Here is a 14,019-nt window from a genome sequence, read left to right as displayed (position 1 = left end):
GCGGGGTTGAGTCAGAGCGGCAAGGCCAGGCGGAGGAAACTACAACTCCCAGCGCGCTCCGGAACCGGACTGGTGGAATACCGGAATCGGCCGGCGGAGCCCGCTGGAGGCAATTCGTGGGTCTGGGTGTAAGAGCCTAGGATTAGGAGCCGCAGGAATGCTGCGTCCCAAGGCTTTGACCCAAGTGCTAAGTCAAGCCAACACTGGAGGTGTCCAGAGCACCTTGTGAGTGCGGACCGAGGACCCGAGCGGCGAGCACAGGAGTGGGGCAGCGCGCGGCTCTCTGAGGGAGGGGTGGGGAAAGGATGGGGCAGCAGCTAGGGCAACCGGTTTGGAGTCGTCCTCTGGAAAAAGGGAAAGTGACGTGCTGGGTGTTCGGATCATGTTCCAGGACGCACTCAGCCCAGACCCTTGCTTTATAGAAGCGTCAGTGACGGGGGGTTGTGATGCGAACCCAAGCCTTTTACTCCCCATACTGAGTACGTCGCTATGCTTCCCTGTCCCTCGCCAGGCTGCTGAATAACGAAGGATCTCTACTGGCCTACTCTGGTTATGGGGATACGGACGCCCGGGTCACCGCAGCCATCGCCAGTAATATCTGGGCCGCTTACGACCGGAACGGGAACCAAGCATTTAATGAAGACAATCTCAAATTCATCCTCATGGACTGCATGGTATGGAGAGAAGAGCCACTTCCTATGTCCCCCCAGGGGATCCCCAGGGGTGGCCTATACTCCATCCTGGATGGTTGGGATCTATGGAAGATTGCTAAGAGTTGGCCCGCAGCAGCATTTATAACAGGCAGGACCTAATGCATCGAGTGGTGGTGAGGAAGGAGCCATGGACCCGGGGCTGGGGCTGGAGCCCGGGGGTGGGGGGTGGGGGGTGAGGGGGTCCTGCCTTGGGTTCTGGTCTCAGCCAGCCACTTAACCATCTGTGGAACCTTGCATAAGCTACTTAACCTCTCTGAGCTTCCTTACTTCAGTTCTAAAGTGGAAACAATAATCTCCCCCCACCCCCCTCCACACACACATATCTCAGAGTTGATGGAAGATCAAATAAAAAGAGTGGATAGAAACTGTAGAGTGAGGTGCACACAAAGTGTTGGCATCCCAGATTCATTTACTTAGAGAACTGTGACAGAGTCTCCAAACTCTTGTTTAATCCCTTCATTTTATTTTATTTTGATTTTTTTGTATTTTTTCTGAAGCTGGAAATGGGGAGAGACAGACTCCCGCATGCGCCCGACCGGGATCCACCCGGCACGCCCACCAGGGGGCGACGCTCTGCCCCTCCGGGGCGTCGCTCTGCTGCAACCAGAGCCAGTCTAGCGCCTGGGGCAGAGGCCAAGGAGCCATCCCCAGCGCCCGGGCCATCTTTGCTCCAATGGAGCCTTGGCTGCGGGAGGGGAAGAGAGAAACAGAGAGGAAGGAGAGGGGGAGGGGTGGAGAAACAGATGGGCGCCTCTCCTGTGTGCCCTGGCCGGGAATTGAACCTGGGACTTCTGCACGCCAGGCCGATGCTCCACCACTGAGCCAACCGGCTAGGGCCTAATCCCTTCATTTTACAGAGAAAGAAGATGAAGTCCAGAAAGGGGAAGTGGCCTTTAGGTTGTGAACTACCCGGAAACAAAAACCCAATCAGCTTTGTTCAGTCAACAGATATTTAGGTCCCTGCAGTGTTCTCAGAACTGAGGATAAAGTAGCAAACAGGAAAGAAAAACATTTCAGCCCTAATGAAATTTAGTTTTACATGTCTTAAAATTAGTAAACTATGTATGTTTTATAAAATAAGTCTGTAAATATGTTTTGTAAAATACATAAGTTAAAAAAATAGTATATTAGGCCTGACCAGGCAGTGGCGCAGTGGGTAGAGTATTGGCCAGGGATGCTTAGGATCCAGGTTGAAAACCCCAAGGTCACCAGCTTGAGCGTAGGCTCATTTGGCTTGAGTGTGGGATTATAGACATGATCATGCTCACTGACTTGAGCAAGGGGCACTGGCTTGGCTGGAGCCCCCGATCAAGGCACATGAGAAAGCAATCAATGAACAACTAAGGTGTTGCAACAAAGAATTGATGCTTTTCATCTCCTTTCCTGTCTCCCTGTCTGTCCCTCAGTCTCTTTCCCTCTCTTTCACTTAAAAAAAAAATAGTACGCCTGACCTGTGGTGGCGCAGTGGATAAAGCGTTGACCTGGAAATGCTGAGGTCACCGGTTCGAAACCCTGGGCTTGCCTGGTCAAGGCACATATGGGAGTGGATGCTTCCTGCTTCTCCCCCTTCTCTCTCTCTCTCTCTGTTTCTCTCTCTCTCTCTCCTTTCTAAAATGAATAAATAAAATTTAAAAAAAAAATAGTACATTAGATAATAAAAACACCATGGAGAAAAATGAAATGAAGTGAGATAGAGGGGGGCATGTGCCAGGGACAATCTCACTGAAAAGGTGACATTTCATCACAGATTTGAAGGAAGTTGGCAAGCCATGTGGCTGTCTGAGGGGAAAATATTTCTGCTATAGCAAAAAGCAGGTGCAAAGGCCCCGAGGTGAAATGGTACCTGGTCAGGGATCAACAAGATTGACGTGGGTGGATGGGCATGAGAATGGAAGGGGTTAGTTAGTAGGAGATGAAGCCAGAAAGGCAAGGAGTTCAGCACCTGGTTCCCGGAACAATAATGACCTAGTGAAAATTTGCTGAACCAAATTGAAAAGGCCCCAAGAATGAAGGATTTCCACTGTAACTCAGCTGCCTATCTCTTTCTCACCCCCTGCCCAACCAAGGATGCATTTTAGTTCAACTAATGACTCCTAGCCAGTACCTAGTGTAGAGTTGCTGCCATAGGGCAACAATAGTTTTCAAATATTTGACCACAGTCCAGCCACAAGAAACACACTTTAAGTCAAAGGCAAGTATACAGATACACCAACAAAAACAAAAGTTCCATGAAACAGTACTTCCCTTACTACAGTGCAATGTACTTTATTTCTCTTCTTTCCTTTTTCTTTTTTTTTTTAATATCGATCAACCTTCCTAATTGATCTAACCCTGGGGTCAAACCTGCTGTTTGAAAAACATTACCATGGGAAAAGGGAAGAAATATAAGTTGGGTTACTGCTCAACCCAAGCCCCTTACAGGTGAACCCATAATCACATCACCTGTTTAGATCGCTCTTTGCAGATATAAAACTCCTTCCTGTATACTAACACCCTCACCAAATAGGGAGAGATAAAGGTTGCAGGAAGAGAAACTCGGTTTCTGGGAAATTGAGGTTCCCAGGGTAACCTGGTTAGTAGGTAGCTGTGCTGAGGCTGGAATCTGGGCATAGGACATCATGTCCAGGGCTGTGGCTGGAATCCCCCAGCTTAAGCTGCCATGCCCTGGTCAGGGAAGGATGATATAAGCTTTCTCAAGAGGACTCCTTGAGGAAGGAGGGGGCTAAGAGTGCCAAACAAAACATCACATCCTATGATATCACCCCACCAGGAGGGCCGTGTAGCCATCACCCGAGTGGCCAACCTTCTGCTATGTATGTATGCCAAGGAGACTGTTGGCTTCGGAATGCTCAAAGCCAAGGTGTGTATGTACTCATCCCTCTACAACCCTAAGCCCAGCCTATGTTCTTCATTACTGTCACTCCCATCCCCACCATCTTCCTGGAGTCCTCATGCCATCCAGTTCCTGTCTGGTAGGGCTAGGAGCTGGGTGCTCAGCACTGGGAGTCTATCTGGATTCAGGATCCCTCTCATGGCAAGCCATGTGTGGCACTGATTTTTTCTCCCTCTCTCGCAGGCTCAGGCTTTGGTACAGTACCTGGAGGAGCCCCTCACCCAAGTAGCAGCATCGTAATGTGCATTGGTGGAAGTAGGGGTCAGACAAGAGAGATGACCATTTGGAGGGCCAAGGCCCCCTGGGGAAACCTTCCTGGATTGTTGTGGGAGGGTGGGACTTTGTTTTTTCCAAGAATAAATTTTACTCCTGTCTTGTGTCTTGGCTATTATTTTCTTGGCTGGGAGGAGTCAGAGGAGATGGGAAGGAACAGGGATGGCTTATAGAATTCTGATCCTGCAAGAACAGATTTCCACCTGCCCCGGCACCAGAACCTCCAGCAGCGAAATGGTTTTGGGCAGCCTGACCCGGCGGTGGCGCAGTGGATAGAGTGTGGCCTGGGGCACTAAGGACCCAGGTTTGAAAACCCAGAAGTTGCCAACTTGAGCAGGGGCTCACCAGCTTAAGCGCAGGGTCACTGGCTTGAGCCCCAGGTCACTGGCTTGAGCAAGGGGTTACTGGCTCTGCTGTAGCCCCCCAAGCAAGGCACATATGAGAAAGCAATTGATGAACAACTAAGGTGCTGCAACTATGAGTTGATATTTCTCATCTCTCTTCCTGTTTGTCCCTGTCTCTTTCTCTCTCTCTCCCTCTCTTGCTAAAATAATGATAATAATATAAATGGTTTTGGGCAGTAGTGCCTCAGCTCCCTTGGCCTCTCTGGTGATGTGACCTCACTTGGCCCCCACTACTCAGAGTAGAATTTTACCCACCTGGCTGGCAAAACCTTGGAAGTGAGCTCCAAGGAGCAGGGAGTCAGTGGGGGTCATGTTGGGCAAAAATAATATGGGACCTGGGAGGCCCTGGCTGGTTGGCTCAGCGGTAGAGCGTCGGCCTGGCGTGCGGGGGACCCGGGTTCTATTCCCGGCCAGGGCACATAGGAGAAGCACCCATTTGCTTCTCCACCCCCCCCCCTTCCTCTCTCTCTCTTCCCCTCCTGCAGCCAAGGCTCCATTGGAGCAAAGATGGCCCTGGCGCTGGGGATGGCTCCTTGGCCTCTGCCCCAGGCGCTAGAGTGGCTCTGGTCGCGGCAGAGCGACGCCCTCTGGTGGGCAGAGCGTCACCCCTGGCGGGCGTGCCGGGTGGATCCCGGTCCGGCGCATGCGGGAGTCTGTCTGACTGTCTCTCCCCGTTTCCAGCTTCAGAAAAATACAAAAAAATAAAAATAAAAATAAAATAATAATGTGGGGCCTGGGAGTTCAGTGTCCTTCAGTCTCAACTTTGGTGGGGTGCCTCTTCTACTCTTTGGGTTGGGAAGAGCCACCCTTTTCCTCTTCTTCCAGGCAGTCACAAGCTTACCCAAACCCGCAGATCCTGAAGCCCTTTGCTGTGAGGCCTCAGGTCCTGGGCAGTGATCTGAAGAAACCCGGAAAACCTCTCAGAGGCTTTCACCTCCAGATCCTTCCCCTATACTCAGGCCCCTCACCCCATCTGGCTGTTTCTGCCCCAGGTCTCCCCCTACCCAGTATCCTTAGAGCCGGTCTAGGCGGGGAGCTCCCAGCCCTTTTCCCAGTGCTCTAGGAAGGGACCTATCCTAGGGAAGTAGGCAATTGCAAGTTCTAGCCCCACCCAGGTTAAGAAACGCTGCCCTTCCCAGGCTCTGGGCTGTTAGGGAGGAGCAGAAGTTGCTGTACCTAAGATGCAACTCCCAGAGCTCTGCACTGAGCAGGGTGACAGCCATCCTGTCAGCCTTCCCTCTGGTTCCCGGAGTTGCCCCCGACCAGAGGCTCTAAAGGAAAGCAAAAGGCCAAGTAGATTTCTGCTCCCTGAGGGACTGATTCTCAGTGGCACTTAGGCCCGTCTTCACCACAGGTCCCAGGAGCCTAGCGACGTGCACTCAGTCCTCAGCTGGCTCTCTGAAGGCCCTGTCCCAGCTTCCCCTACTATCACTCTCCGGAGCCTGCTCACCTAATTGTGGGAGCCCAGGCTGAGAGCAGACACACAACCTGTCTAACCTGTCTGACGTCATCGTCTCCACCCACCTGGGCCCCAGGTCTCCAGCTGCCCTGCTCTTCCTGTTCTCAGCTTCCGTCCTCAGCTTCCTTGCAGCACCCCCAGAGCTGAGCCTCCCCAGGCCTGGCCTAGCCTTAAGTTGTCCCTCAATCCCTCTGGCTGCAGAAATTTCTTTACCTCCAATGAGAGAAGGGGTGGATCCAGGTCTCTTAAGAGCTGAGGGTTGAGGGCATTAAGCCAACGCAGAGACCCAGCACCTGTCTGTCCCTGAAGGCACTTGCACCCTCCATGCGGAGCCAAGATGGGGAATGGAACTGAGGAAGATTATAACTTTGTCTTCAAGGGTAAGTTGGGGTTCATAATGAAAGAGGAAGCCTGGGTGAGACCCAGAAAGAGATCAATAGAGGCAGCCCCTCTTTTTTTTTTTTAATTTCAAATCTCCCCCCAGGGTTCATCTAAAAAAGAAAGCAGCAAAAAAAAAAAGAAAGAAAGAAAGAAAAAGAAAAAAAAAGCAGCAAAGATCGGGAAGGGTCTGGTTACTGGAGTTGAAATTCTTGCGGCTGCCAAATGCTCTGCTCTTGTAAACAATGAATGGTGTTGCTCTCTAATAGTGCCGAGTTAGGCTCCTCTGCTTTGTTCCTAATGAAAGGATAAATCCCTAGTAATAGTCAAGCCGCTGTAGCAGGAGAGATAGAAGTCACACTTCTTGGGAGACAGCTTCCCTCCTAAGAGGAGGGGAAAACTGGCAGACTTAAGAAGAAGAAAGTCATCTTTCTGGGCAGAGGTACAGAAAAGTAGAGAGGAGAGATCTATCCTGTTAAAATGCTTGATAGAAGATATAGGGAAGATGTAATGAATTGGGAACAGGGTCTAATAGGACTCAGAGGACTCCTAGGCACATTGCCTTCTTTCTGTCCCTTGGCAGGCAGACCCCTTGGGCCCAAGTACCAGGAACTGGGTTCAACTTGGCTGTCCCTAGAGGTGTGCATGTATATCTCCCACTCTTTATTCTAAGCCCCTAAATTCAGCTCCCTTTTTGTTCCCCACCCCCCACATCACCGTCACCTCCATACCTCCTTTAAGGCAGGGTGGACTGGCAAAGCTATGATTTCCTGTCCAGCCACCCCACTCCACTGCCTCTCCCAGCTGCGGCCCCGCCTTCATTGGGATTCAGGCAATCAGGGGTTGGAGAACCTGTACTCCCAGCATCTTTCCCAGGAAGAAAAGATCAGGTATGAGCTAGCAGTTGTCTGGGCCAATAACACTACTAGTAACAACCATGTACTGAGCTCTTACTATATGCCAGACACTAGCTTATTAATCACCATAATAACCCCAAAATGTTATCTTTCATTTTGAAAGCATAGTGGTCAGTGTAGCATAATGGTTGGAAGCCAGACAAAATTCAGATCTCAGGCCCTGGTCAGTTTGCTCAGTCTTAAGAGTGTCTGCCTGGTGTGTGGATGTCTCAGGTTTGATTTCCAGTCAGGGCACACAGGAGAAACGACCATCTGCTTCTCTACCCCACCCATCCCCCTTCTCTCTCTCTCTTCTCCCACAGCCATGGCTCAGTTGGTTCAAGTGCATCGGCCCTGGAAGCTGAGGATGCTTAAAATAGTTGGGTTGCAAGCATGGCCCCAGATAGGCAGAGCATTGGCCCCAGAAAGGAGTTGCTGGGTGGATCCCCGTCAGGGCACATACAGGAGTCTCTCTATCTCCCTGCCTCTCACTTGGAAAAGAAGGAGAAAAAAATAATAATAAATATATAATAATAAATAGAATTCAGATCTCAGCCCTGCCACTTACTACTTATTGCAGGTTGGGGTCTCCAGAAGCAGACACGGAGAAGTTTGGGGTACAAAATATTATGAATCAACAACAGTGAAAGGAAGGGGGAGGCGACAGGATTGGGCAGAGAGAGAAGTTAAACTGGAAGACAGGACCATCAAGCCTTGACCAAGGGTGGGGAGCTTTGTGATACCCTTACCCGGCTTGGGCACTAGATGTGAACTGCCCAGGAGAGGCACGACCTCAGGTGAGGCTGCTCTCTGAAGGAGCAGACAGCTGGAGGCTGTCTACTGATTGCGCTCTCTGTGGCTGGGGCGAGTCCTTTCAGGACGGCATATCTGGGCAGCACACCTGTGTTTACCACACTAGCTGTGTTATCTTGCTCAAGTTGTTTAACCCCCTCTTTATCTGTAAAAATGCAATAATAATAATAATAATAATAATAATGGCATTTGCTTCACGGCACTGTTGTGAGGATTAAATAAGTTAATATGTGTAAAGACTGTAGCACAGTGTGTGATATTTAGTAGGCACTCCATAAAGTAATTTTATTTAAATTTTTTAAATTTATTAATTTTAGAGAGAGAGGAACGGAAGACGAGAGAGAACATTTATTTGTTGTTCCACTTACTCATACATTCATTGGTTGATTTTTGTATGTGCTCTGACCGGGGATTGAACCTGCAACCTTGGCATATCAGGATGACATTCTAACCAACTGAACTACCTGGCCAGGGGAGTACTCCATAAACGTTAACAATATCTCCATTTCACAGATGAGGATGAAAAACAAAGTGGCTTACAAAAGGTCACAAAGTCAGCACAAACTCAGATCTGTCTGACTCCAAAGCCCTCACCCTGAGCACCTTTGGGGCCTAAGGATAGAGCTGGGTGCCCACTCTCTGGGAAGATGAGTGCAGACTGGGTCCTCAGTGGGAAAACACACACACACACACACACACACACACACACACGCATCCTCTTACCACACACACCATATTGCTCCCAGCTCTTTCTTTCCTGCCCTACACAAATAAGGGTGTTTTTTTTTAAGGTGGAAGAAGAATCTTTCTAGATTTTATAAACAAGGAAACTGAGATTCAGTAAAGGTGAGTCACAGCCCTCACTGATAGTGCAGTGAATAGAGTGTTGTCCTGGAGCACTGGGGTTGCTGGCTTGATCCTAGGGTCACCAGCTTGATCTTGAGGTTGCCAGTTTGACCGTAGGGTCACTGGTTCCAGTCCTGGTCAGGGGACTTATGAGAAGCAATCGATGAGTGCACAACTAAGAGGAACAACAAGTTGATGTTTCTCTCTCTTCCTACCTCTCTTACTTCTTCTCTCTGGGGACCAGGGCCCCAGAATATGTGGCTCACAATCCTTGGGTACTAGCCTGTCTGTCTGAAGCCACCCAAAGCATTGGTCTGGCCTACCAACAACAGTCATAGGAGTAACAGTTTTGCACACTCACTATATCCCAGGCAATATCTCGTTTACCTCTTATAACAACCCTCTTATAATAACATAAAACAAGTATTATTGTTATTCCCATTTTTCGTACGAAAAAGGTAAGAGAGGTTAATAACTTGCTGAAGGACACATACAGGCCCCAATGCAAGACTGATCTTTCCGCCTAACCAGGCAGTGGCGCAGTGGATAGAGCATCAGACTGGGATGCTGAGGACCCAGGTTCGAGACCCCAAGGTCACCAGATTGAGCACGGGATCATCTGGTTTGAGCAAAAGCTCACCAGCTTGGACTCAAGGTCACTGGCTCAAGCAAGGGGTTACTCAGTCTGCTGAAGGCTCGCGGTCAAGGCACATATGAGAAAGCAATCAATGAACAACTAAGGTGTCACAATGCGCAACGAAAAACTAATGATTGCCTGACCAGGTGGTGGCGCAGTGGGTAGAGAGTTGGACTGGGATGCCGAGGACCCAGGTTTGAGACCTCGAGGTCGCCAGCTTGGGCACAGGCTCATCTGGTTTGAGCAAAGCTCATTAGCTTGGACTCAAGGTCGCTGGCTCAAGCAAGGGGTTACTCAGTCTGCTAAAGGCCCGCGGTCAAGGCACATATGAGAAAGCAATCAATGAACAACTAAGGTGTTGCAATGAAAAACTGATGATTGATGCTTCTCATCTCTCTGCATTCCTGTCTGTCTATCCCTCTCTCTGACTCTCTCTCTGTCTCTGTAAAAAAAAAAAAAGAAAAAGAAAAGAAAAGAAAAGAAAGAAAGAAAAACTAATGATTGATGTTTCTCATCTCTCCATTCCTGTCTGTCTGTCCCTGTCTATCCCTCTCTGTGTCTCTGTAAAAAAAAAAAAAAAAAAAAAAAATGACTGATCTTCCCTGGGGACAACTTAGGTAAGAATCCTAAGTTCTTACCACACACCTCCATTCCTTTCCATACCTTAGACATGCTATCTGCCAACTTTCTCCTCATCCACACTTCTAGTCATACCTCTGCTTTCATGCAAACACACACACCACTCCTCCCAGTTATTTTCCCAACTCATACACACAGTAACATGCACAATGTGCTCATACTCCTTATTCCAGTAATGTGCTCTCTCCCCCACACCTCCTCCCATCTCTGTTCACATTCACACCCCTGCTAACCTCTCCTTTCAGCCCCTGAACACCAACACCCACAAACAGCCCATAGACGTTACCCATTACCAGAACCACAGGCTGACTCTGCAGCCTTGTCTCAACCGACCAGGCCTGGAACCACTAAAGCCCCTTAGCAAGTCCAGCTTTTGGCCCTTCTGCCCTGGATGGACGCAGGATGTGGAGATGCATCCAGTCTCTGCCAGGAGCCCCGGCTGCCTCCTTGGTTTTCTGAGCTCAGCTCCCCTTCGCTGATGGAGCTTCTCTGACCAGCTCAGCCCATATCTCTCCACTCCTTCAGTGGTGCTGATCGGTGAGTCAGGCGTGGGGAAGACCAATCTGCTGTCCCGATTCACACGCAATGAATTCAGCCACGACAGCCGCACCACCATCGGGGTTGAGTTCTCCACCCGCACTGTCATGCTGGGCACCGCTGCTGTCAAGGCTCAGATCTGGGACACGGCTGGCCTGGAGCGGTACCGAGCCATCACCTCAGCGTGAGCCTGGAGCTGGGGGATTGTGTGGGGGTGCTGGGGAAGTCAGGGAACACCTCTGGAGGAGAGATGTAGGATACGGAAGGGGCAAGGCATTCAGCAGTGTTCTCCCTAGTGATCACAGGATGCCCATTGAGGAGACACAAGTACTAAGAGCCATAGGAGACAAGATATAGTGATACTGACTACTGGAACTAAACACAGGAGTTATTGCCACCACGTCCTTAGCCTTCGCTGTGTGCCCAGGAAGGTACAGGCACTTCATATTGGGCATTTTAGGCAATCCCCCAGGTACCATGGGAGTAAGGTACTGTCATTAACCCCTGCTTAGATACAAGCTGGAGGCTCAAGCATGTGAAATCCAAGCAGAGCTGGGATGGGGGCAGGCTCTGGGGACTGAGAGCACCCCTCCCTTCTGCACGGTGCTTTACACTTGGCAACCTTCACCATCTAACCACAAAGGTGAAGGGCTGGATACTTCAACTGCATTTTGCAAAGATTTCAAGGACACACAAGAAGTTAGGCCTCCTGACACCACACAGTGTCTCCCAGTCAGTGTCAGGCCAAATGTGAGAGAGGTGGTCTATGTGTGTGGTGGGGGCCAGCATCTTCCAGGGGCAGGAAGTAGGAGTGGGGCTTTGGTAGCACACAATTATCACTCTTGGACTGGTCACCTGACCACTTGTGAGCCTCAGTTGACTCATCAATAAAATGGGAGTAGTTATATATCACCAGTGTGAAGAAGCTCCATCTAACTCGAGGAGTGAGGCTAGACGCTTGCAAGGAGGCATCATATGATCAACTCAGGGACTGCTGAATAGAGGGGGGGGGGCATTTAGCTGGTCCTAGAAAGATGGTCATAAGGGAGCAAAGGGTGCTGTGGGTCAAGGAGCCACTGAGGAATCTTGGAGCTGGGCATCCAGGAAACAGAATTGACCAGAGTTGACCAGACCCCAGGTGTGCGCTGGTGGATAGCAGGTGCTAAAATCAGAACAAAGGACCTGAGGAAGCAGATGGGCTAGGAAGGAAGGAGGGAGCCAGAAGCTTTAGAGCAGGGAGGGGAGTATTCGGAGGCTCCAAGAGCAGTATTCCTGAAGGCTCTTACTGTCAGTCACCAGGGTCTTGAGCTACTACTCGGTTTGGGTTTGGGTCCCTAGATTCCAGTTTTCATATTTCCCAGTCTCATCTCTGGGTTTTTGGCTTGAAGAACTGTTCTCTGAGGCTGGACCCAACCACCATGACCTTGTCTCTGTCCACTCCTTTCCCCCCACCCAGGTACTATCGTGGTGCAGTGGGGGCCCTCCTAGTGTTTGACCTAACCAAGCACCAGACCTATGCCGTAGTGGAGCGCTGGCTGAAGGAGCTCTATGACCACGCTGAGGCTACTATCGTCGTCATGCTTGTGGGCAACAAGAGTGACCTCAGCCAGGCCCGGGAGGTGCCCAGTGATGAGGCCCGCATGTTCGCTGGTAAGAGCCTGCTAAGACCTGGTCTGACCCCTCCACCAAACCATGCAGTCCCAGACCAGCTCCCATCCCAGGGCTCTGGACTTCCTCCACAGGGCCCCCTACTTCCATCTCTTTTCCTCAGGACCAGCCCTTCCCCCTATGACCCTGTGTTTCTCATGATGTCCCACCACTTGCCCTGAGATTGTCTTTATGGGCAATTGTTGATAATTGATTTTAAGACAGCCCCACCCTACAGTGCTCAAAGATCCTAAGTGTAGCAGGTGGGCTCCCCTTGACCTTTAAACTCAGTATCATAAGGGTGCAGGCTCAGGATTCCCACAGCCCAGCCTGACATTTCTTGGCCAGTTGCCTCATGTGGGACACTGAGCAAGTTCTTCCTCATGCTTTCTGTGTTTCTGGGCTTCAGTTTCTTTGTCTGTAAAATGAGATCGTATTCAAACTTACCTCACAGGTAGTCTTAAGAATTAAATGAAGTACAGGCCCTGGCCAGTTGACTCAGCGGTAGAGCGTCGGCCTGGCGTGTGGGGGACCCGGGTTCGATTCCCAGCCAGGGCACATAGGAGAAACGCCCATTTGCTTCTCCACCCCCACCCCCTCCTTCCTCTCTGTCTCTCTCTTCCCCTCCCGCAGTCAAGGCTCCATTGGAGCAAAGATGGCCCAGGCGCTGGGGATGGCTCCTTGGCCTCTGCCCCAGGCGCTAGAGTGGCTCTGGTCGCGGCAGAGCGACGCCCCGGAGGGGCAGAGCATCGCCCCCTGGTGGGCAGACGTCGCCCCTGGTGGGCGTGCCGGGTGGATCCCGGTCGGGCGCATGCGGGAGTCTGTCTGACTGTCTCTCCCTGTTTCCAGCTTCAGAAAAAAAAATAAAATAAAATAAAAATAAAATAAAAAAGAATTAAATGAAGTACACATACCAAGGGTTTAGTGCATAGTAAACATTAAGTAAATACTATTACTATTGCCTTTGACCCCACAATTAATGGTGTTTCTTTTTTTGTCAGAAACCAATGGGCTGCTATTCCTGGAGACCTCAGCCCTGGATTCAACCAACGTGGAGCTGGCCTTTGAGACTGTCCTCAAAGGTTAGAATCCCTACCTCTATTTGGCACCCATTTCATTTCTGAGGCTCCTGTGACAGTGGCAGCAACGCCCTCTCCACCCTACTGGCTCCCCAGTTCCTGTGTGGGCCCCCAGCCTCCTCAAAGCTCCCACCATCCACCTCCATGTTCCTAGTTTCACCCCTTCCCAACTCAAACTGGAGCTTAGGGAGGGAACCAGAAGGCCACATTTGCCAGGGAGCTAAGTCTTAGTTCTTCTCCATCCAGGTAAGTACAAGGGACACAAACTCCACTTCCCTCCAGCAAAACCTCCTATAAGTGTGACCACACCCAGTGTTCAGAAAGAGGCAGGTGGTATGAGTATGGGGAGTGTGAGCTTCTTCTGACCTGACCACTACCCTCTGCTACCTTCTGCCCTCTCAGAGATTTTCGCAAAGGTGTCCAAGCAAAGGCAGAACAGCACCCGGACCAGTGCCATCACCTTGGGCAGTGCCCAGGCTGGGCAGGAGCCTAGCTCTGGTCAGAAGAGGGCCTGTTGCATCAGCCTTTGACCTTAGCTAGCACCAATTCTGCCTCCACTAGCTTTCTGGAGCTCCCCCCCGCCACTCCAGGACCTTTACCTGCCCCGTGGCTCCGGATGTCAGAGTGGCCTGTTCCCTGTTCACAGTCCAGCAGAGCTCTAAGGTCTTCATGCCACACACACCCATATCTCTATTATCTGCCACCCCCCTTACAGACCAGAGCCTTCAAATAAAGCCGTTTTGTATCAATGCCTGGCCATCCTGCTGCCTCCCATCTGTGCCTCCCCTTCAACTCTGGCTCCTCC

General features: G+C 50.6%; 2 protein-coding genes across 2 annotated transcripts; both read left to right on the top strand.

Annotated features, from left to right (window-relative positions):
- Window positions 1-62: 62 nt before the first annotated feature.
- On the top strand, window positions 63-3,985 carry LAMTOR2 (late endosomal/lysosomal adaptor, MAPK and MTOR activator 2). The gene is made up of 4 exons (XM_066255197.1): window positions 63-225; window positions 512-674; window positions 3,484-3,573; window positions 3,790-3,985. The coding sequence occupies exons 1-4, from the start codon at window positions 158-160 to the stop codon at window positions 3,844-3,846; spliced, it is 378 nt and encodes a 125-aa protein (XP_066111294.1). The 5' UTR covers window positions 63-157; the 3' UTR covers window positions 3,847-3,985.
- Window positions 3,986-5,840: 1,855 nt separating this feature from the next.
- Window positions 5,841-13,963, top strand: RAB25 (RAB25, member RAS oncogene family). The gene is made up of 5 exons (XM_066261853.1): window positions 5,841-6,122; window positions 10,477-10,672; window positions 11,945-12,138; window positions 13,137-13,217; window positions 13,617-13,963. Exons 1-5 carry the CDS (start codon window positions 6,080-6,082, stop codon window positions 13,742-13,744), a joined length of 642 nt encoding a protein of 213 aa, XP_066117950.1. The 5' UTR covers window positions 5,841-6,079; the 3' UTR covers window positions 13,745-13,963.
- The last annotated feature ends 56 nt before the right edge of the window (window positions 13,964-14,019 follow it).

The sequence above is a fragment of the Saccopteryx bilineata genome, chromosome 2 (assembly GCF_036850765.1).
Source record: "Saccopteryx bilineata isolate mSacBil1 chromosome 2, mSacBil1_pri_phased_curated, whole genome shotgun sequence".
Lineage (NCBI taxonomy): Eukaryota > Metazoa > Chordata > Mammalia > Chiroptera > Emballonuridae > Saccopteryx > Saccopteryx bilineata.
This window is presented reverse-complemented; position numbering and strand designations above follow the sequence as displayed.